At 33.1% G+C, this 23,750-nt stretch overlaps 1 protein-coding gene across 2 annotated transcripts in view; it reads right to left on the reverse strand.

The window, feature by feature from the left end:
- Positions 1 to 23,750, reverse strand: part of Eif5b (eukaryotic translation initiation factor 5B) — a 57,995-nt gene that overhangs the window by 8,533 nt on the left and 25,712 nt on the right. The window contains exons 7-14 of one of the 2 annotated variants that reach the window (XM_027950637.2): positions 20,012 to 20,110; positions 19,412 to 19,501; positions 17,732 to 17,806; positions 13,666 to 13,949; positions 7,965 to 8,072; positions 7,670 to 7,780; positions 6,336 to 6,403; positions 4,944 to 5,085 (exon numbers count right to left, since the gene is read on the reverse strand). In XM_027950637.2, coding sequence (XP_027806438.2) covers positions 4,944 to 5,085; positions 6,336 to 6,403; positions 7,670 to 7,780; positions 7,965 to 8,072; positions 13,666 to 13,949; positions 17,732 to 17,806; positions 19,412 to 19,501; positions 20,012 to 20,110 — 977 coding nt within the window. Of the gene's footprint in view, positions 1 to 4,943; positions 5,086 to 6,335; positions 6,404 to 7,669; positions 7,781 to 7,964; positions 8,073 to 13,665; positions 13,953 to 17,731; positions 17,807 to 19,411; positions 19,502 to 20,011; positions 20,111 to 23,750 lie in introns of both variants that reach the window. The other variant, XM_027950636.2, reaches the window with a different exon arrangement.

Below are 23,750 nucleotides of genomic sequence, written 5' to 3' on the forward strand. Positions count from 1 at the left end.
TACTGTTCAAATCAGAATTAAATCTGTTTAGCTAATAACAGAATAAACTTTCCCTCATGGTTTCAACAAGTTATGAGTGATAATAAATGTCTGAGGTGATAGATATTACTAATCATCTGATTTGGTCATAATTCATTGTACACACATACTGAAAAATAACATAAAGAAACATGATAAATATGTACAAATGTGTCAAAAACAAATTTTTTCTCAAAAAAAGAAACAACATGGAATTTGTACCCCCTCAAAAAATGACATAATAGCATAACAAAACAATGCATAATCTCAGTCTAGGTGATAATATAAAGGAGGTCAATCTCAATTTTACAACTCAGAAGCAGGAAAAATCTAAAATTTGTCAAGTTGAAATGAAAAATTCACTGGGTAAGTCTATCAGTAAATTATATCTGTAAAAGGAAAGATTAGTAGCCTTGAAAATATAATAAAAAGTACTATCCAAACTGAAGCATAAAGGAAAGACAGGATGGAAGAAAGAAACCTTTAGCTGGTCATGAGAAAAATTAAGAAACAGCTGGAATCCTAGTAAAGTCACAGAATTCTGTTATATAGTTAAGAAATGAAAGCAGGGAAATACCTGAAGAAATAACAACCAAGAATTTAAAAAATTTGATGAAGACTATAAACACATAAATCTAAGAAATTCAGTAAAATCCAAGCACAGTAAAAATTAAAGATAACTATTATAAAATCACATTGATAAAGTCCTTTAAAAGTCAAAAGTAGCCAAAGTAGAAAAGCACAAAGAACAGGAAGAAGGAAACTGTACATCACTGTAATATTCTTGCAATATACAAAGGGATATATGCAGGGTATAATATTTGAAGGTAGAATATTAAGTTAAAAAAAGAATAAGAAAGTCCTTAATTGCCCAAAAAAAGCAGGAAAATAAGTAAGAGAAAGGAACAAAATTTATTTGAAATAAGTAAGGGGGGAAAAAAGCAAGATGGCACAAATGTTATGGGGGCTGGAGCTCTTGCCTGGCACACATGAGGTACTGGGTTTGATCCTCAGCACCACATAAAAATAAAATAAAGGTATTATATCCACCTACAACTTAAAATAAATAAATAAATAAATATGAGAAAATTTAAGTATGCTGGGCTGGGGTTGTGGCTCAGTGGTAGAGCGCTTGCCTAGCACGTGTGAAGCCCTGGGTTCAATCCTAAGCACCAAATAAAGATAAACAAATAAAGGTATTATATCCGTCTACCACTACAAAAACATATTTTAAAAAATTTTAAGTATTCTGATACTATAATAAATGTAAATGGTTTAGAAAGGAATTCTTCACCTACACAAAAAAAGAGCAAAACATGCTATTTAGAAGGAAGGCATTCTACATATTATGAAAAAGACAAGAGGTTAAAAAAGTAATAGGATACCATGCAAATGAGAATCACAAGAAAGGAAGACCTGCTACTTCAATGTTAAAGGAAACTTGAGGACAAGTTATATTAACAGAGAAAAATGGGGGAGTTAGTAATGATAGAAGAGGGCAATTCATCAAGAGGAAGTAGCAGTAATAGAAAAAATAACAACCTTAACTGGGTATGCACATAATTAGAGATCCTGGGTATGCACCTAATTAGAGATCTTCAGAAAAGATGAAGCAAAACTGTACAGAACTCAGAGTACAAACAAACCTACAGCCTCATCTGCTCTGAACATTCCTAACAGCAACTCAATCAGTAGAGCAAGAAAATGGAAGAAAACAGTCCCACCATCACCTACGTGACTGCCTCATATAGAACATTCAACCCAACAGAAGCAGAATATTTTCTTTTCAAGTGAATCAAGAATATACATCAAGACTAATCATTTGTTAGTGAATAAAACAAATCTCAGTAAATTAGAGAAGAAAATGAGATCATACTGAGTATTTTCTCTAACCACAATGAAATTAAATTTGAAAAAAACAATAATGTGGAAAAAAATTCCAAGATAGTTAGAAGTTAAACAACATTCTTCTAAATAATGAATGGAATTAAGAAAATCACAAGATAAATCAGAGAAGTATTTGATCTACATGATAATAAAAACATGATATGTCTAAGCAATAATTAAAGGGGAAATTAATACCTTAATAAATGCTCATATTAGAAAATAAAAACTGTCATAGTATTAAAAAACCTAAAAAGCTCGTCTTTAAGAAATACTACACTGGTGTGGCTTTGCTGGTGAATTCCAGTGGACACTTAACTCCATCTGGCCACAAAAATTTCCATAAAATGGAGGAGGAAACATTTTTTAACTCATTTTATGAGGTCAATATTATTACTCTGATATCAAAACCAGACAAACAACATATAAGAAAACTAAATACTAATATCACTCGTGAACACAAAGATCTTCGACAGAATATTAGCAAATCAAAAATATTGAAAGGATACTACATGATGACGTATAGTGGGGTCTACTCCAGTAAAGACAGACTGGTTTTTAACATCTTTAAGGTTATTCATGTTGTAGAAACTCATGTTGTTCACGGAATGAAGGAGAGAAGTCACATGAACATCTCAATATAAGCAGAAAGAAAATGTGACAAAATCAACAACTATTCATGATCAAGCAAATCGCAACACCCTCAACAAGCTAGGAACAGAATAAATTTCCCCGCCTTATAATGTATTTACAAAATAATCTATAGAAAACATCACACCATGACAAAGGACTGAGTACTTTCCTCCAAAGACTGGATAGAAGACAAGGATGTCTAACGTCATTACTTCTATATTGTTCTTGAAGGTCTAGTTAAGGCAATAAGGAAGAAAAAGATTCAGGAGGCATACAGATAAGGAAAAAAATACAACAGCATTTATAAGAATATAAAAATTATGTAGGAAGACAATCTCACATTATCTACTAAAGAAGTTACTAGGGGATTGGGGTTGTGGCTCAGTGGTAGAGTACTTGCTTAGCATGTGTGAGGTACTGGGTTTAATTCCCAGCACCACATATAAGTAAACAAAATAAAGGTCCATTTACAACCAAACACTATTTTAAAAAAAGAAAAGAAAAAGAAGAAGAAGCTACTAGGACTAATATAAGTGGTTTTACTATCAGACACAAGATACAAAGTGAACATACAAAAATCAACTATTTCTACATAAAAGTGGTATCAACAGTTGGAAGGAAATTCAAATTGTTAAAATGTTATTTACAATAGTATTAAAAGCATGAAATTCACTTAGAGATAAATTTAGAAAAATAGGTCCAACATACGGACACTAAATGATAAGACATTGCCAAGAGAAAGCAACGGCAACCTAGTTTAATAAAAGAGTGATATTTTTAATGTTCACTATCAGAAGACTCTACATTGTTAAAATGTCAATTCTCTCAAAATTTATCTACAAAGTAAAAGCAATTTTAATCAAAATCCTGAAAAGCTTTTTGGCAGAAACAAGCTGATTCTAAACTTTACACTGAAATTCAAAGACCTAAAATAGCCAAAACAGTTTTGAGAAACAAAAATGAAGTTGAAGAACTTACCACTATTGGCTTTCAAGACTTGACTATGAAGCTACAATAATCAAGATAGGGTAGGAGTGGTGTTAGGATGAATAAAGACCAACAGAACAGAAGATAAATTCTAGGAACAGACAAATATGGCAATTAATTTTTGACAAAGATGCCCAAGTAATTCCATGGGGAAAGTATAATACTGTCAACAAAAAGTCTTTATGTAAGTAACCAGAACCTTTGAAAAAAATTTCAACAAACTTGGGGATAGGAAAAGATTTCTTATATAGAACAAATAAACAAAAATAATTAAAAACAAGTTGGATTTTGCCAAACTTGGAAATTTCTTCTCTTCAATTTACACCATTAAGAAAATGAAAAATCCAGTCCTGTACTAGGGAATATGTCTGGGATACATGTAACTGACAAAGGACTTACACTGAAAATACATAAGGAACCCTTAAAATTCAACAATAAGACAATTTGCCATCTAATTAAGAAAAGAGCAAAGCATTTTGAAAAGACTCTTCAAAGAGAGATGCTGCCATTTTTAATAAGTATTAAGTGCATGAAAAGATGCTCAAACCACTAGTCATCTTGAAAAAGAAAATTAAACGCAACAATACTACCACATACCTATTAGAATACTAAAGATGGGGGGGGGCTGGGGTTATGGCTCAGTGATAGAGTGCTCGCCTAGCACTTGTGAGATGCTGGGTTCGATCCTCAGTACCACACACAAAAAAAATAAAGGTATGGTGTCCAACTACAACTAAAAAAAAATACTAAACTGGAATTCTTACACAATGTTGGTGAAATATAAATTGGTATAATCTCTATGAAAAAAATCTGCCAGTTTCTCACAAAGTTGAACATACACTATATGACTCAGCAATTCTATTCCTAAGTATTTACTCAAAGGAAGTGATAATAAAATCTACTCAAAGAATTGTTTAGAAATGTCCATAGACATTTCTTATTAATATTCTGAAACTAAAATCAATCCAACCATCCTTCAATAGGTGAAAAAATAAAGTGTGGTATTATCCAGATACTGGAATATTACTCAGCAACAGAAAGAAAAAATTATGATACATGCAACAACATGAATAATGCTGTAGTAACACGAGTAACAAAGTGCCAAATTCAAAAGATTACATATTGTATGATTCCATTTATATGAAATTTAAAATAGGCAAAATTAGTCTAGAGTGACAGTGTTTGCATAGTTGGAGAACGCAGCAGATTGACTATAAAAAAGCATGAGGGAATTTTCTGGGAATATGAAAATAATCTATATTCTGAATGGCAATAGTTATGTATGTTTGAATGAATTGGTCAAAACACATTCAGTGATATACTTATCCTGGAGTGCATGTTCTTATATGTTGCAGTATAAATTTTTAGGCAGAAATTAAGAAGCGTTTTCCCAAATTAAATTTTTCAGAAGGAAGACTTACCTTATTAAGTGCAACAATGAAGGGACATTTTTTAGATTTGAGAAGGTTGATGGATTCAATTGTCTGAGGCTCCAAACCATGCATAATATCAACAACTAAAATGGCAATATCACAAAGAGAGCTTCCTCTGTTTCTCAGATTACTGTTATAAAGAGAACAAAGATGTATGAATAGAAAATTCCAATATCAATATACTTCTTAACTGTAATTTCTTTGTTAAACCTCAACAAAAAGGACAAAATGAGAACAGTTATGGGGGTCAGATGTCGTGGTGTACACCTGTAATCCCATGTGGGAATGATGAGGCAGGACAAACACTAATCTGGGAAACTAACTTAGCAAGATCCTGTCTCAACAATAGAAACACAAAAACGGTTGGGGATATACAGTCTTTGCCTTGCATCCATGAGACCCCAGGTACAATCCCCCCGTACCATACACAAACAAAACTGGGGATTGGGTCCAGGACCTGGACAGGTACCATAATCTAAGGATGCTAAAAAGTCCTTTATATAAAATGGCATAGTACATCCTCCTGTAAACTTTAAGGCACTTATAAATTACTTATACAAGTTAAGAATTGCCAATACAAAATTCCAAAATCAAAACCTTCAAGTACCAACCTGATGCTCAAAAAATTTCATATTTGGGAATATTGTGGATTTCAGATTTTTGGATAAAGTTCAAGAGCTGGGTTTGCAGCTCAATGGTAGAGCACTTGCTTAGCATGTGTGAGGCACTGGGTTCGATTCTCAGCACCACAAATAAATGAATAAAATAAAAGTCTATTCAAATACTACAATCTTCAAACACTTGGGACACTTCTGGTCCCAAACATTTTAGAAAAGGAATATTTAACCTATAATACCTAATACAATGTGAACAGTTATCATACTGTATTGCTTGGTGAATAAAAGACAAAGAAACAAGTCTGTACACATTCAATACAAATGCAATTTTTTTTATTATTTTCATCTATAATTGTTTGAATATATAAATGCAAAACCAGGGCATGAGGAAGGAAAACTATATGCATTAAACTGTTCAAGGGCCAGCCCTTAACTTGCCAAAGGCTCATCTGACACACAGAATTGACATCTGTTAGAAAGAGCTCCAAAAGTTTCTCTAATATTTCTGCCGATTTTGACTCAGTTTTTCATGATAATGAATATGGACAACACAATATAATCTTCTCTTTGTAATGGGTTTCACAGGAGTTAGTAAAAAGGATTTCCTTCTCTAGAAAACGAGGATACAAATAAAACAACTAAATCAATGAGGATTGCTATAGGGACCACAGATTTCAAATGATTACCCAAAGTTTAATGACTCTATTAAAATTTTAGAGTAAGTTTCAAGAAATTTCCTTGATGACAAAAGACTTGTTCTTACCTGAAAGACTCATGCCCAGGGGTATCAATAATTAGCATTCCAGGAATCCGAACATTCTCTCTGTCAAACTAGAACCAATGGGAAGTTCAAGAAGTCAAAACAATGAAAGCTTCTTTATAAAACAATTTATCTGCCATAAAAACTTAAAAATATCACTACTTCCTTTTCTAAATGAATGGTTTTAAAAGAAAATCAACAAGCAAAGCACGATGGTTAGTATTTTTCATTAATATTAAAAGAACTTTTCAGAAACAATGAAAAAAATAGCACCTTTAAGTCATAAAACTATATTATAAACTACATTTTGATAAGATTATTAAAGGTGATACAAATAGCAAAGCAGTCATGTAAGGTTATCTATAGGAAGATATTTGCAAAATGTATCTGGTCCAATTTTAAAGCTTACTTAATTACCAAAAAAAATTCCAAAAGTATGTTTCTTTTAAAGAAAGTTTACCACATCGATCAAAAATGTAAATAAATTTTAAAAAATGCCCTGCTTATTCAAATAATGTCATATGAATCTATAGTATCCTACTATACCAGATGTCATCGATACAATAAAAAACTAGGACTATCAGAATTGCATCAAAAAGACCTAGCAGCCAAACACTGACAGAGATGAGACTATCTCAGCACAATAATAACTGAAACAGACTGAAACTCAGTAAATAAGTTTAAATCCATGAGTTCACAAGAGAAAACAAAACCAAACTGGTCACTATTTTAAAAGCTGGCATATAAAAGTTGAAGGATCAGGTGCTAACTCTGCCTTTCCTATGCACTTCATCACTAAGCAATCAAACAGTAAATTAGATAAAGTTTCTCTAAAAGTACAGGAACATGGATGATGGGATTGAAATATCAACATTTTGCAACCCTGAGAACATTAAAAGGGTGCTTGCATTGGAATGATCCATCAAGCTTTACTTTTATTTTACTGTGCTACATTCAACATAAAAAAACTGGATACCTTTAAGCAAGTACAGAAAATATGAGAGTTAATGAAAGAAAAAAAAAATCAGTGGGAAAGGAAAGAATTCTTAAACATGGAGATCAATGTTAACAATGTTAAAACATGGAGAGAAACGATCAATTTTGACTTCAGAACAGTGGTTGCTTCTGGGAGAGAAAGGGAAGGAAACAGAACGTGATGGCTCCAATAATGATGTTTTATTTCTTGGAAAGATCTAAGGCAAAATAATACAGATATTAATTCTGAATGGTAAGTATTATGGGTCTGATATACTAGACTCTATTTTTTTTCTTTTTGAAATAGTTAATAGCTTAATTTTTGTTAGAGATGAAAACACATGATATACAATGTTACTTACATTTTTAATCATCTTAGTCTGTTCGTTAATAGCTTCCAGGGGAACATTGGTGGCCCCAATTTGCTGCGTGATACCGCCTGCTTCACCATCTTGGACATGTGTGTGGCGGAGCTATAAGACGACAGTAAATTTAGACTGGTATTTTGACAGGGAAAAAGATAAAAGCTATAAGAAATTAGCGAATTATTTATCGTAAAGAGAACTGCCTATGTGTGTTAATGAGTTTTTAAAGCTTTGTCAGTGCTTTTAAATTAATGTTTTTAAAGTTATTTCAATGCATACAGAGTTTTCTTACCTTATCTAGAATTTTTGTCTTTCCTGTGTCCACATGTCCAAGTACACAGATAATAGGGGCTCTTAGCTTTTCTGTATTTACATTTTTACTATGTTCAAGTCGCCGTTTCTACAAATGAAAAAAAAAAAAAAACACAAAATTAAATATTATTTCAAATCCTCACTATCCTTATATTTTTCCTATTTTGTCTTGTATGAGAATACCACAACCTGTACCCAAGTTCTTTGCTGATTTTATTAGACATAACTGCATTTTTCACAGCATAACCATTGCAATCTAGTTCTCATCACAGCTACGCTAGACAAAGAGAAACCTGCTTAGAATAGATTTCAAAGTAACACAGTTAACTATGAAAAGGAATGGTATCATTTCCAACTCTGATCATTTTTACATTCAGTTAATGTAATGGGATATGATAACTAGAAAAGGAACTGATCTTTCCATCATTTGACTATACAGTACAACCTCTAATTTATGTGTAGGTTTATTAAAAAGGTAATAAGAATTATAAAGACTTTTTTTTTAAAGTAATTTTTTGTCACACTTTAAAGAAGGGGCAGTACTGGGTAATGAACCCAGAGCCTTACGCATGCCAATCAATCACTACCATTGAGCTACACTACCAGTTCTTTTTTATTTATTATCTGAGACAAGGTCTTGCTAAGTTGCCAAGGTTGGCCTTGAACTTGCAATTCGCCTGCCTCAGCTTCCTGAGTAGTTGGGATTACAAGTATGCGTTGCTGTGCCCAGATAATTTCAAACTTTTACCCAATGTACTAACATTAAAAACTCCTCTCTCAGAAATATTTTAAGTCTTGGCTTAAATAAATCCAAACAGCATCACCTACCTTCCCAAAGCTCAAGAGCTTAATATATTTCTTTGCAACACTTAGCTAATTACCTCAACTTTCTGGGAAAAAAATCATAAGACTGCCCATTCTTCAAAATAACAACCTTTCCAATAGCTGGCATTCAAATGAAATAAGACTTTCATCAAAGCTATGAAGTAACATCATTTACAAATCTATTTCCTATCCAAATACCAAATTTATAGGAGCTCTGTCCTTTATTTTCTTATACTAGACACTAAATTTTTCATGGAAACTGATATGATAAAACTTTCTGAAATGTCAAAAGCAAGATGCAGTGGTCAAGTACTTGTTTACTAGTAAAGATATGGACACAACAGTCCTGCAGTATGCACAATTTAAATTTGAATATCATAACTGCAGTTACCATTTGACTTGGTTGACCACTACCATTCTCTCCTGTTTGACCAAATGTAAAAATTTTTGGAAACCATGAGGTACAGATTTTAACTCAGAATTTTTATCTCTAAGTATACATACTGAACCAAGACAGGACACTTGTACAAATACATGTGTACAACAGCGACTGTTCACTACAGTGCTGTTCATTAGGGCAAATTAAGTATGTATAACTACTTAATGTTCTGTAGTTGGAGATTTCTTAATGAGAAATCTCTGAGGTTTCCCAAGCCCCAGAGCTGACACCAATCAAGCATCTTGGGAAACCCCTATCTGTAGCGGAGACTCCAACCAAGGACTTCAGAGTGAATTTCAGAAAATAACATAAAGTAGCAAGATTTTGGATCCACAAAGGTTGTTATGGACTTAAGTGCATTTCCCCCAAATCCACACATTGAAACCCTAACCCTCAATGTGACTGCTTAAGGGATGGGGCCATGAAGGAGACAATCAAGATTCAATGAGTTCCTAAGGGTAGGCCCTTAATCTAATTGGACTGGTGTCCCAAAACAGACACCAGCAATCTCTCTCTCTCTTTCTCTCTCTCTCTATATATATATACACACAAAGAGGAACAGCCACATGAGAACTCGGGAGGGCAGGTGGATGTCTGAAAGCCAGGAAGAGAGCTCTCCCTGATAGCATTTTAATCTTGAATATCTAGCTTCTGAGAAGTGTAAGAAAATAAATTTCAGATATTTAAGACACCAATTTGGTGGTATTTTGCTGACACCACAAGCAGAATAATACAAAATTAAATTAGGATCTTTCAATAAAACTGAACAGAAGATGTGGCTGTTGACGCGTTGAGGCAGAACTCCTTGAATGACAAGAGGAGTTCAGCAATCCTCTCCCTAAAGTGAGATACAACCAAACCAAACAGTCTAAACAACTACTTAAACTCTAGTAAACGGCTAAAGGCATACACCAAATAGAAGTGTTTAATTCAAGAAAACTTATTGGGCCTCAGTAAGAGTGCTGGCATCCCATGGCATTTTAGTCTGAGCTACTCTATTCTTCTTCCCACTCCTACAGCTCCATAGGGAGACATGGTACAGGGCAGAGGGATGTGGTGTTCCATAGCTTAGGGCATGGCCACAAACAGCAGTGATCTCAACAATGAGAGGAGAAGATAAATCACAAACCAGACTAAGCTCTCCATCCCATTAGGGCAAGTGACAACCTGGAACTTCAGCTAGAAATTTAACAGAGAGGTCTGTGGAACAAGATGGCCAAGGTAGGCATTGGAAGATAATGTTGTGAGAGATGAGAGAAACATTTATATCCTCAGGAAGATATAAAGAAGAACAAACAAGTATGTATTTACCTTCAAAATAAATGAAGAAAAAATTGACAAGACTAATAAGATTCCACAAAACAATTTGAGAACTTCAATACCAAATAGAAAAACAACAGAAAATGAGGAAGTCCACAAACAATCTGACCATCAACAACAACCAAAGTGACCTAACTAAATGTTGGGTCCAGAGATGGAATATAAATTCTTCTTCAAGCACACAAATAATCTAAAAAGTGAATAAAACAAGTTTTCATTATGTTAAACTGACAGAGGACTGGAGATGTATGTTAGTGGTACACCACTTGCTTATTAGCATGTGAGGAGGCCCTGGGTTCAATCCCCAGCACTGAAGGGTAAAAAAAAAAAAAAAAAGACAATAAATATCAAAATTCAGAATTAACAACAGAAGGAAATTGGGCAAATCCATAAATATTTGAAATTAAAACACTTTTAAATAACACACAGGTCAAAAATGAAATTAAGAAAAATTAGAAAATGTTTTGAAAATAACAAAACTTACCAAATTTTATGGGATACAGATAAAGCAAAACTTACAGGGAAATGAATCAATAATATAATAATATAAGTTGTCACCATGAAAAGTTAGCAAAGGAGGAAGAAACTAAACCTGAATTCAACCAAAAGGAGAAAACAAATAGAATAAAAATTAACTGAAGGGACTGGGGATGTGGCTCAAGCAGTAGCGCGCTTGCCTGGCATGCGTGCGGCCCGGGTTCGATCCTCAGCACCACATACAAACAAAGATGTAGTGGCCGCCGAAAACTAAAAAATAAATATTAATATCTCTCTCTCTCTCTCTCTTTAAAAAACAATTAACTGAAGAGAAAATAAGAAAAAAAATTAAATAAAATCTTTGATTGGGTCTTTGAGAAAATCTTTAGCTAGATAGACCAAGAAAAAAAGAAGACAGACCAACAAAAGCAGAAGCAAAAGAGAAGGCACACTCACTGACATTATGGAAACCTGAAGAATTGTAAAAGAATACTATCAACAAGTTTATGCTCACAGATTAAGACAATTTAGATGAAATACATGATTAGAAATTAGAGAACGACTCCAGATGAAATAGAAAATATGAATGGCCCTACATAACAAGAACTTAGAAATCTAAAAATATTCCCATTAAAAAAAAATTAGTAAATTCTACCAAACATTTAAAAAAGGAAATAAAACAATCCCTCATAAACTTGAAGTAGAGGTAGGAAAACTTCCCAAACAATTCTATAATGCTAATATTATCAAAGCCAGACAAACATGAAGAAAGCTATTGATCAATATTCCTCATAGATCAATATTCCCCAAATACTCAACAAAATATTACCAAACTAAATCCAAAAACATACAAAAAGATTACATGCCATGATCAAGTGGGATTTATCCCAAGAATGCAACAATGGCTTAAGATTTGAATATCAATTGGTGCTATCACCATGTACCAATACAACAGAGGGGGAAAAATGTCACCCATGGGGATAAAAACCAGGAACACAAGGGAATTTTCTCAACTGATCTATGTAAAAAACCTACAGCTAACATCATAATTAATGATGAAACTTTGAATGTTCCCCCCTGTCAATTTGGGAGCAAGGCAAGTATGTATGCTCTTACGATGTCTATTCAACACTGTAGTACTTACTCTATCCAGGAAAATCAGGAAAGAGAAACAAGAAGCAATTAGAGTGGAAAGATAAGTGTTTTGATAAATGCCCTGACCTGATTATAGGAATTTCTAAGGAATCCATGAAGAGCTATTAGAATAAAAAATGCTTTTTTAGCACAACTGAATACAAAATCAATCTATCACTTATTTATAGTATTAATGGGAAATTTTTTGACATTCACAATAGAATCAAGAGGAATAAAAAGCTAACTAATAAATTCAACAAAAATTACAAATCTGGTAATTTCAAAACTAAAAAACACAGCTGGAAGAGTTTAAAAGATCTAAATAATACAGAGGCAAACTACATGCAAGGAAAATTAAATATTAAAATGAAATTCATTTATGTTTCATATATAACTTATCTCCATAGCCTGAAGGTAATTTAATATAATATTGTTAGTGTGTCTGAACTTTGTGACCTGCCTGTTGTTGAGGTCAAGTGTGGAATTTTCCACAGTGGCAGTATGTCAGTGCTCAAAAAGTTTTAGATTTTGTAGTATTTTATATTTTCAGATTAGTAATGCTCAACCTATATATTTATATGATAAAACACTACTTGGCAACAAAGAGAACAAAATAATGGCATATGGTATGACATAAGTGAACCTTAAAAACAGGCTAAGCAAAAGAAGCCACACAAAAGACCACATGGCTAGGGATATTGCCCAATATCCTCCAATAAAGACAGTCTCCAAAGAATTATCTAGCCCAAACATTAATATTGCTGAGGTACAAATAAATCCTAATTTGCAACAACAGACTCACTCAATCCTTTAGGAATTCAGACAATTTTTTCTAGAATTTAGAGAAGGAAAAAACAAATGATGATATGTAAACATGAAAATGAAAAAGTATAAATAAGTTATACAAGAAAAGATAAGGAAAATCAAAATATTTTTGGCTTTCTAACAGTTCAGTCTCTTCAAGCCAACTAAAATCATTTTTAATGTATTATTTACACTAAGTTGACAGAATTAAAGCAAACTTTCTCTTAAAGTCTACAACCTTAAGTAGGAAAAATATAAAAAGTATATTAGGTGTATGGATTTTATTAAATAGAAGCTCCATTTACCAGATTTAAACAAATAAAGTGCTGATATCAGATTATCTAAATAAGTGAGGCAAACACTTAACTGATGTTCATAACTAGGCAGCATATGCTCAGAATACTTTCACATACCTATAAACCATCAAAGAGCACACTGAAATTTGGAGAAAACAACAACAAAATAATGAAGCAGCCACGGTTCTGATTCAGGTAAGAGAGGGAGATAGGGTCCCTGGGTTAGACTGGTGTTGCAGATTTGTGATGTCTCAACACTACAAAAATTGGAGAAGAGTCAAAATATTTTTACAAGCGCTGCTGCTCAAGGCCTTTAGTTATAGAGTATAATCCTAATGATCATGCAAAAGTGGGAAGAAAAGGAATGAAAAGGGGAAAACAAATACCTCAATTCTCCGTTTTGCTTTGTCATAAGCCCTTTCTTCTTTAGTTCGATCATCATCAGAGTCATATTCGGAGTCTGAGCTCATTTCTTTACTTGGCTTTTTATCTAATGTTTTCCCTGAATCTTTCTCATCTGACATCTTTTCCTCTTCCTCATCACCTTCACTGCCTTCACTTTCTCCTTCTTCCTCTTCTTCCTCTTCACTCTCTTCTTCTTCTTCTTCCTCTTCTTCCTCTTCCTCCTCCTCTTCAGGGTTTTCTTTTACTTCTATATGAACTGTGTTTCCTTCTTTCAGAAAAGCAAATAAATTTTAAAATAAATTAAAGTTGACATTATACATTTGTATCAAGACAATGGAGATGTTAGGGTAAGGGAAAATCATACTGAAATGCATTAATTAAGACACTAACATTGTGTTTTCATGCCTCATAAATGCAAGTACATATCTCTATACTACAATGAAGAGAGTCATTTAACAGTAAAAAAACTTAAGGTAGAAATCCTTCTGAAGTTAATAAAAAAAAGCTCTAAGTCAGGAGCCAAGGGAAAATAAACATAGATGAGAAACATGTACTCCTTACCCAGGGGGTCATTAGCTGCCTCAGTGCTATAGTGCCAGCCACTGGGAGTCCAGACCTACCCAGGACTGGTGGGGAAAGGGGGATGGTGAATGGAGTGGGCAGACACTGGGTTTTACCCTTACTGTGGGGTGACATTCTGAAGAGTTACATCCTAAGGATGAATAAGAAATAAATTAAGACTTTTTCATTATTGGCAGATCACCTGTAGATTGTTTGAATTCTAAATTTATAACAACATGATTCCATACTGCTAGTTTATACTTACTCCCAGTGAACAACAGGTTGAATATTCCTAATCTGAAAATCTGGAGTCTGTAATGTTCCAAAATCCAAAACTTTTTGAGCACAACATGACACCATAGGTGGAGAATTCCATATCAATAAACCTTATTTCATGCACAAAAGTATTTGAAATATTGTATAAGATAACTTTTAGGCTATGTACAGCAGGCATATGTGAAATACAGTACATTTCATGTAGACTTGGGTCCCATCCTAAAGATATCACATTATATATATACACATACACACACACACACACACACACACACAAATATTTTAAAATGTAAACATCCAAAATCCAAGATTTCTGATCTCAAGTATTTCAGATAAAGAATATTCAACCTGTACATAAACAACTGGCTCTAAAGAACAGAGATCATTCTTGACTTTAAACTATTTCTACAGTTTTATAAGTGAACTATCTAACACAAGTTCTGCTGCTCAAGGCCTTTAGTTACAGAGTACAATCCTAATGATCGTGCAAAAGTGGGAAGAAAAGGAATGAAAAGGTGAAAACAAATACCTCAATTCTTGATACTTAAAAGTATCAAGCCACATGAGGAAAAAATTTATGTAAGGAAAATCAGCATATAAGATACCCAAAGGGTATACTTTAAGTTATAAAAGCAAGTATTTTTAAATGACTATGCTTCTAACATTCAGGGAGCAACAGAGTTAAAAATTTAAGAAGGTAAATAGACAATATACAAAAATAGCCAAATGTAAATTCTGAAACTGGAATACCAAGAAATAAAATTCAGAACTCAAATGAGATGGGCTTAACAACAGGGTAGAAACAGCTAAGGAAAATTAATCACCTAGAAGACAGAAAAAACAATCCAGAATGAATTATGAGAGTCAACAGGTAGAAACTACAGAAAAGAGGAAAGGAAACAGCAATATAGGAAGATCTATCACAGACACACTTACAACCCTATGGGAGATGATGACTTACACCATAACACTAACAAAAACAAAACCACACATTCATAAAGCCATATAAGCAGAATAAATAAAAACTTAGGCTGATATCTGATTTCTCAAAAAAACAATGAAAGCTAAGACAAAGGAATGATAATTTCAAAGTGTTAAAAGTTTCAACCAACAATTCCTCACTCAGTAAGTTTTTCATGATAATGAAATAAAGATATTTTTAGAAAAAAAAATGGAATGCCTGACTAGCAGATCTATACAAAAAGGAATTCTGAAAAGGGTTCCTCAGAAAAGAAGAAACAATCCCAAATCGAAGGTCAAAGATGCAGGAAGAAATGCAGCAAAACAAAATGCTAAGAATGTGGGTAAACTTAAATATTGAAAGTATAAATAAGAGTAACAAGCTAATACAGAAAAACATACAGAATGAAAAGAAATGAGAGCAATGATATATAAACTGGGAGTTAAGAAAATGTTTATGTACTCGAAAATCCTTCATTGCTGGGAAAACCGGGTAACATTAGCCTTGGTTATTCAAAAAATGCAGGTTAAAAACCTTTTAGAGCAACCAACTAAAAGAATTAGTAAAATATATAACTTCCAAGGTCATAAAAGGAAAATAAAATGGAATTAAAAAAATACAATTATCTAAAAGATGGCTAGAAAGGAAGGGCGTGGTGGAACAGAATAAAGGACTTAGTAAAGTGAAAAACTTAAAACCAATGTTTCATCAATACATCAAATGTTAATATACCCTAGGTAAAATATAGTTATTGACAAAACTAAGCTTGCTATGGTCTAAATGTGATGTCCTTTCCAAGATTCATGTTGAAACACAATATTCATTGTGACAGTATTAAAGAGGTGGCACCTTTTGAGAATTAGGTTATAATGAATGGGTCAATGTTCTTTAAAAGAGGCTTCAGAAGCATTTCAATCCTCATGCCCTTCAACCCTTCTACCATGTAAGAACAGTTTTCCTCCCCTCTGAAGGACGCAGCAACAACATACCATCCTGGAAGTAGAGAACAACTGTCACCAGACAATGTCAGTAACTTGATCTTGGACTCGCCTATTCCAAAACTTTAATCACCCCATCTGTGCTATTTTGTTACAGCAGCATACACTGAGACAATGCTTTTTAAGAATATAGAAAGAGTAATAAAGATAGAAAATGATCCTATACATCAAAGCTGGTGTAGCTATGAACAGACTTCTAAGGCAAAGGCACTACCTGAAAAAGGAAATATATATTTCAATATTATACAAAAGTCTCAGTGCATCAGAAAGATCTAAGATTGTGTTCACCTAATAACTTAGCATCAAAATATATATAAAGCACAAAATTAACACAACTTAGGGAGAAACAGAAAATCCACAATAGTGGTGGGAGTTCCTTTAATGTTTTATGTGATGGTCCCAGTAAGAGTAAAAACACAACAGAAAAAAAAAAAAAAAAAATCAAAAACAGAAAAGGCTAAAAAGACCAGCAAACTTGAGCTAACAATAGAAATCAAGGCATCCAAGTACTACAGAATGCCTTCTAATACATATAAAACATAATAACTGATCATATGCTGGGCTCTAAATCAAGACTACGTATTTCAAAAGACAGTTATCTTCTCTGATTACTCACTTTTATAAATTAAGAAATTCAGTAAATGCATTATTTGTAATATATATATATATATATATCAAATGTAAATTAGAAAATATCAGAACTTGTGGAATTTGATGAAAGCCATGCTTAAAGAAAACTTATGGCTTTAAACAAGGATTGGGTGGGGAAGGGAGACTGGGAAAAAAATTTTAAAAATCAAAGAGCCAAAAATTATTCTCAAGAAGACAGAAAAATAATAATAAATTAAACCCAAAGAAAGTGGAGATTTTAGTGACAAATGAAAAGTATTGATAAAAACAAAAAGAAAAAAAAACCCTGTGTACTTCTTATTCATAGTGATTAGAAGCTATAATTAGCCGACTTCTCACTGCATTTTAGGGCTTTCTGTAGGCTACATAAATAACAACCTTATTTATAACATCATCATTCAGGGAAAAAAATGTATTCTAAACCCTGAAAAGCGATCTTACACATGACTTTCTGAAAACCCATTCACTTGGATTTAGGAACCATAGCATTGGAGAATAATACTGGTCCTCATCCCCAGGAATGTTCACCTGTCTGTCTTAACCAGGAGACAGATTTTTATTTAAATATATAGATCTCTAAAAACGATGGAATTTATCAATGTGTGCTTATGAGTTATTCACCTTTTTCTCTTTCCTCATCACTGGCCATAGCTTCCCAATCATCCAATCCACCATCCTCAGTTTCCTCCTCCTCTTCTGTAAGTAAAAAAATTTTCATTTTAGACACATTTAGAAATATAAGACTTCCTATAGAAAAAAGTGGAAAATTATGTTGACATAAAAAAGAAATGCTTTACACAAAAAGTATGTATGCAGCTTTGTTACAATCTTTGGAACCATAATTAGGATGTTATAATTCACTTAATAAATGCACTACATTTCCTTCTATACTTACAACATACCATGTTAAACTTAATCCAGATTTCATATTTGAAGTAAATAAAATTACTGAAATGTTCCTTTAAATATTGGAAGGAGTACGTGAATACACTCACAGTTCTTCAGGATAAAATTTCACGTTTACCTTTTGTACTTTCAACTCATACTTTAGTCATAGAATTTACTTATTTTGCTCTAACCTTTACAAAAACATGCGGAAACTACTTAAATATCAAAGTTGAAGCTATAAAATTACCATCACCATGCCAGCTCAAAATAAAAAACGAGTACTATGCTTATAACCCCAAAATAGGGAGAAAGCTAAAATTTGATTATCTGAATATTAAAGAATTTAATAATTTAACAATCACAACTCTTTTTTCACTGAGATTCTAACCAGGCAAAAACTTATTAAATGAAGAGGGGCAGGAGTATACCTCAGTGATAGAGCACTTCCCTAACACGCACAAGGTCCTGGGTTCAATCACCAGTATAAAAAAAATTAACAAAAATACAAAGAAAGGAAAATAATTAAAAGAAAAAAGACAAAGATGGGGCATATCCTTTCCTGTAGTAATTATTATTTATAAACAAGTCTGGATAAGCCACCTTTAGGAGAAAATGAGACTCAGAAGCAAGTACCCAAAACACTGCTCTGAATTAGCAATTTTTTATGGTGCTACAATAGGTCATATCAACTTATTTTCTCTAATTCACCATATTAATGCTAAGCTGCAGCTGATCCAGGCAAAAGGGTAGGAAAGGATTTTGCCAATTTCATCATTTACCATCATGTTTCAGGCTTTACATTCTCTTTATTTTTCCCACTCTTATCCTATCTTTAAACTTTGGAAATTCTCTTGCATACAAAACTTCCATTTGGCTAGCCATTGGCGCTCTCATTAATTTAATGAGCTGGAACAATGATTCATTTAAAAAGGGTGAAAAAAAAAAAGGAGGCCAGAGATTTTCCCCAACCCTTCAACACAAGTGAAAAAGAAAAACTTAACTGCTTTTATTTATGTAGAAAATAGAAATGACCCCTGAGAAAGTTTTTAAATGCCAATTTTTAAAAAAACATTCTAATTAAAAATGCTTACAATCTGATTTGGGAAGCATTAAGTAAAGGAACTTCAGGGCCTTGAGATATCAAACCCAAGAATTAAAAACATAAAATCCAAATCCTTCTAGCATCTCCCCAAAATATGTTAATGATACTACTGAAAAGAAAACAGATTCAAGTCCCACTTGGATACTTTCTCAAAGTGAAAATAAAAAATGGTTTACAGAAAAGAACTATTAAAAAAAAGGGGGGGGGGTCGCCTAGCTAGATGTTTATGTGGTCTAAAACAACTTAATAAACTTATGACACATAGCACTATTTAAAAGGAATTAATTAACTAACAGGCTAATGTTACTGGCCTGGTTCAATAGGAGGTGCTGTCTCTTCTTTTTCTGGTATTTCTTGCTCCAAAACTTCTACGGCAGCACTTATTTCCAATGGTTCAGACACTGAAAAGGGGACAGAAATCAATTCAACATTTTTATAGCACATAATTTCTATTAAGATAGTTAACTACTGATAAAACTGCATAGTAAGAATCTATTTCTTCAGTAATCAGGCAAATATTATAAAGGAAACTACTCCTTCTGTTCATGGAATAAAGCTAAGTTGGAAAAACAACTGATATTTTTGCTTTTCAGGTAACAATTTTCTTAAGTAAGTCTCATATTTTTCAAACTAAAGAACTTTTCCCATTAGCCTTTCATTTGGATCAGCTAAGAGTGAGGACAATGTGAAGAAACAATATATGGGAAAGAATTTCAAAATGCATTTCTGGGGACTGGGGATGTGGTTCAGTGGTAGAGCACATGCTTAGCATGTGTGAAGCCCTAGGTTTAATTTCTGGCACCACCATCAAAAACTTTTTTGATTTGTTGATTTAAGACGGCATTTTATTTTAAAAGTTATAAGAAACAGGCAAAATAGTTTCTCAATCAGCCGCTATTTTATAAACAAACCTTCTTTATTTTCTAGTTGCTGTGGTGTTTTTTTCTTCTTTTTATCTTCATAAATTGGCCTTTTCTTTGGCAAAGAGTCTTTTGATGGCACTTCCACACCTAAAGGATAAAAATGGAAAACTTTAGGTTTGTATCATTTGTATGTCATCTCAGAATCAGTACTTAAAAAGGTAATATTTCTTTCACCTCATACTACCAAATATAAAAAATGGCATTCAAGGAAAACCCTCTTTAAAATATCAGGTCTTAAATTTATGAGTAAGACTCCACACAGTGAAATCTTTCTCACATCAATAGTCCCTGGAAAAACATTAATCTGTTATCTACTCCTAAAGATCTGCTTTTCCCAAATGTCACAAAAATGAAATCTTTTAGTCTGGCTTCTGCCATACTGGATTTGAGAGTCATGCACTTGGTTGTATCTATCAGTATCACTTCTTTGTATTGCTGAGTAGCATTCCATTGTATGAATGTACCAGTTTATCCATTCACTAGTTGAAGGATATGTGAAATGCTTTCATTTTGAGGCAATTGTTTCTGCACTAACATTTCTTTTGAATAAATGTTTCAGAATAGGAATGATGTAAGGTAAATACTACTCAATGTTGTTTACTTACTTGAGGTCCTGAGGACCAAACTCAAGGTCCTCCATATGCTATGCAAGCATTCAACCACTAAGCCAAACCCCCACCCAACACATATTTAATTTTTATCAAAAAAAAACTACAGTTGATTTCCAGAGTGGCCTTACAATTCTGCATTCCCACCAGAAATGCTGTTCTGCATGCTTGTCAGCATTTGATAAAGACGGGTTTTTATTTTTTCAGATGTATGTTATTCTAATAAATGTATAGCGCTTCCTCATTGGGGTCTTAGTGACTAATCATGTTGAGCATTTTATTCACGTTTATAACTTCCTGGTGAGCATGGCTGCTTAAATCTTTTTCCTACATTAACACATAAAGGTTTTCTTCTTGTTGAATATGAAGAGATCTTTATATTTTCTGGATATTAATTCTTTGTCAAGTATGTGTATTCTTTTTTGGCATGGAGGATTGAACTCCAGGGCACTTAACCACTGGAATTCTCTTAATGGTGTCTTCTGCAAAGAAAGTCAGACTTCCTCAAAATGTATTATTTCTCCCTTTTATGAGTTATACTTTTATACCTAATCACTTTTTTTGGCCTTATACATAACAGCAAGATTGTCTCCTGTGTTTTCCTCTAAAACTTTTATAGTTGTGTATTCAGTTAGGTCTAAGGTCCATTCTTCAGTAATCTGTCTATAATTAGTAGGAATTAAGATTTTTGTTGTCATTTGCATTCGAGTATCTGATTATTCCAGTACCACTTATGCAAAAACTTAGTTTATCCATTAAAATACCCTTCCCCTCTAGGAGGGAGGAAAAAAAAAGACAACACATCAACTAACCAAAATAGATTCTCTGTTCTCCCAGTCTATTTTGTTAATATCACACTGTTCTGATGATTTCCTGTGGCTTGAAATCCAGTCCTGAGTCTTCCAAACTTGTTCTTTCCTTTACTAAGAGTACTTCTGGCCATTCTAACTCCTCAGTGTTTTCATACATTTTGAAAGTAATTTATAGATGTCCACAAAACATGCTGAGATTTTGACTAGGATAACACTGACACTGCAGATTAATTCTGAAGAACTGATTACCTTAAAATAAGTCTCATGATTTGTGAATACAGTATTTGTCCATTTATACAGGTTTACTCACTGCTGTTGATATACTCAATACTACTTTATAGTTTTAAGCATGTAGATCCTACAAATATTAGGTTATAACTCTTCTGATTTTTTAAATTATCATGATAAACATTACTGTTTCAATTTTTTATTTTCAATTATTAATTGCTAACATAAAGAAATACATCTGATATCTCCATAATGGTCTTGTATCTCCAACCTTGTTGATCTCACTTATTAATGCTGGGCTGTTTGGGGTAAAGGAGTAGAGATTCCATGGGATTTGTTATGTAGATAACCATCATCTGTGCATAGACAAATTTACTTGTTTCATGGACTAATTTATTTAGCCTACCAGCAGTTAGGAACATTCCAGTGCAGTGCTGAATGAATTCAGTGAGAGTGGACAACCTAGGTTTAATGTCATCTCGCCAAGTTAAGGTTTAGCATTCTGTCTTTCATCATTAAGCATAATAGCTGTAAATTTTTGTAGATATTGTATGGACTTTTAATATATATGGGAGGATAAGATTGACCAAATAAATTTTCTGCGTTTATTGAAATGGTCATGGATTTTTCTTCTTTGGATTATTGATTAGCAAAATATATTTATTGATTTCCAAATATTAGTCCAACTTTGCATTTCCAGGACAACCACACTTGATCATGACAGATTTCTCCTTAGATGTAAATATATATAAATACATAAATATGCACATATATTGCTGGAATCAAAATGCTAAAGTTTAGTTGAGAATTTCTATATTTAAGCTCACAAGGGACACCAGTTTGTATATTTCCTCTCTTGAACTATCTTTATCTCAGTTGGCAACAAGGATAATGCTGTCCTCACAAAATGTGTTGGGTATTTCCTAATATTCACAACAGGTCCAACTTCTTTAAATATTTATTAGAATTCCTTGGTGAAATCTAGGGGGGTTGGAGTGTTCCTTGTGGGTAATGAACTCAGATGAAATTTAAATAGGATATATAGTCCTATATTTTAAAAACAGTTATATGACTGAATATTCAGATTGTGTTTCTTGGTAAGTTTTGGTACTTTGTCTTTTTAAAATGGCTCTATTTCATCTAAGTTTCTAAACTTCTCGGGTGTAGAATTGTTCATAGTAATTCCATCTAAGTTCCTAAACTTCTGGGTATAGAATTGTTCATAGTTATTCCTTATTATTCCTGCAAAGACTCCATGCTTCACTCCTAATATTAGTTGGGTTTTTTTTTTTTTTTTTTGGTACCAGGAATTGAACTCAGGGGCACTCAACCACTGAGCCACATTCTCAGCACTATTTTGTATTTTATTTAGAGACAGGGTCTCACCGAGTTGCTTAGCGCCTTGCCATTGCTGATGCTGGTTTTGAACTTGAGATTCTCCTGTCTCAGCTTCCCTAGCCATTGGGATTACAGGCGTGTGCCAACACACCCAGCTACCTTATATTAGTTTTGTTTGGTTTGCGGTTCTAGGGATCAAACCCAAGGCCTCATGTATGCTAGGAAAGAGCTCTCATCCCCAGTCCTTTTTTCGTTTTCTTTTTTCTTTTTTAAATAATTTTTAGATAGGGTCTTGAGAAGTTGTCTAGGTTGGCCTTAAACTTTTGTGTCCCTCCTGTCTCACCTTCCCAAGTAGCTGGGATTATAAGTAGTAAGTTGTGTGCCACCTGTGACCCACTCTAATACTGGTTTTAAGCTCAACTTTTTTTTAGTATAGCTAGTGGTTTATCAATTTTACAGATCATTTCAAAGTTTTACTGATTCTCTACTAGTTTTCCATTTGATATTTCATTATTTTTAATATTTCTTTCCTTCTGCTTATTTTGTTCCTTCAGTTTAAGATGGACTCTTAAACAAAGGATGTGAAATTTTTTTTTTTTTTTTGTATCTGAGGCTATGTTTCCTTCTATGAACTGTGTCAGTTGCATGCATCTCACAAATCTGGATGTGGTATACCTTTACCTGAATTCCATCCAAGGCTGTACCTTCATTTTCATCTGACCCAAGACAAATTTTCTTGGG

The sequence above is a fragment of the Marmota flaviventris genome, chromosome 14 (genome assembly GCF_047511675.1).
Source record: "Marmota flaviventris isolate mMarFla1 chromosome 14, mMarFla1.hap1, whole genome shotgun sequence".
NCBI classification, from domain to species: Eukaryota; Metazoa; Chordata; class Mammalia; order Rodentia; family Sciuridae; genus Marmota; species Marmota flaviventris.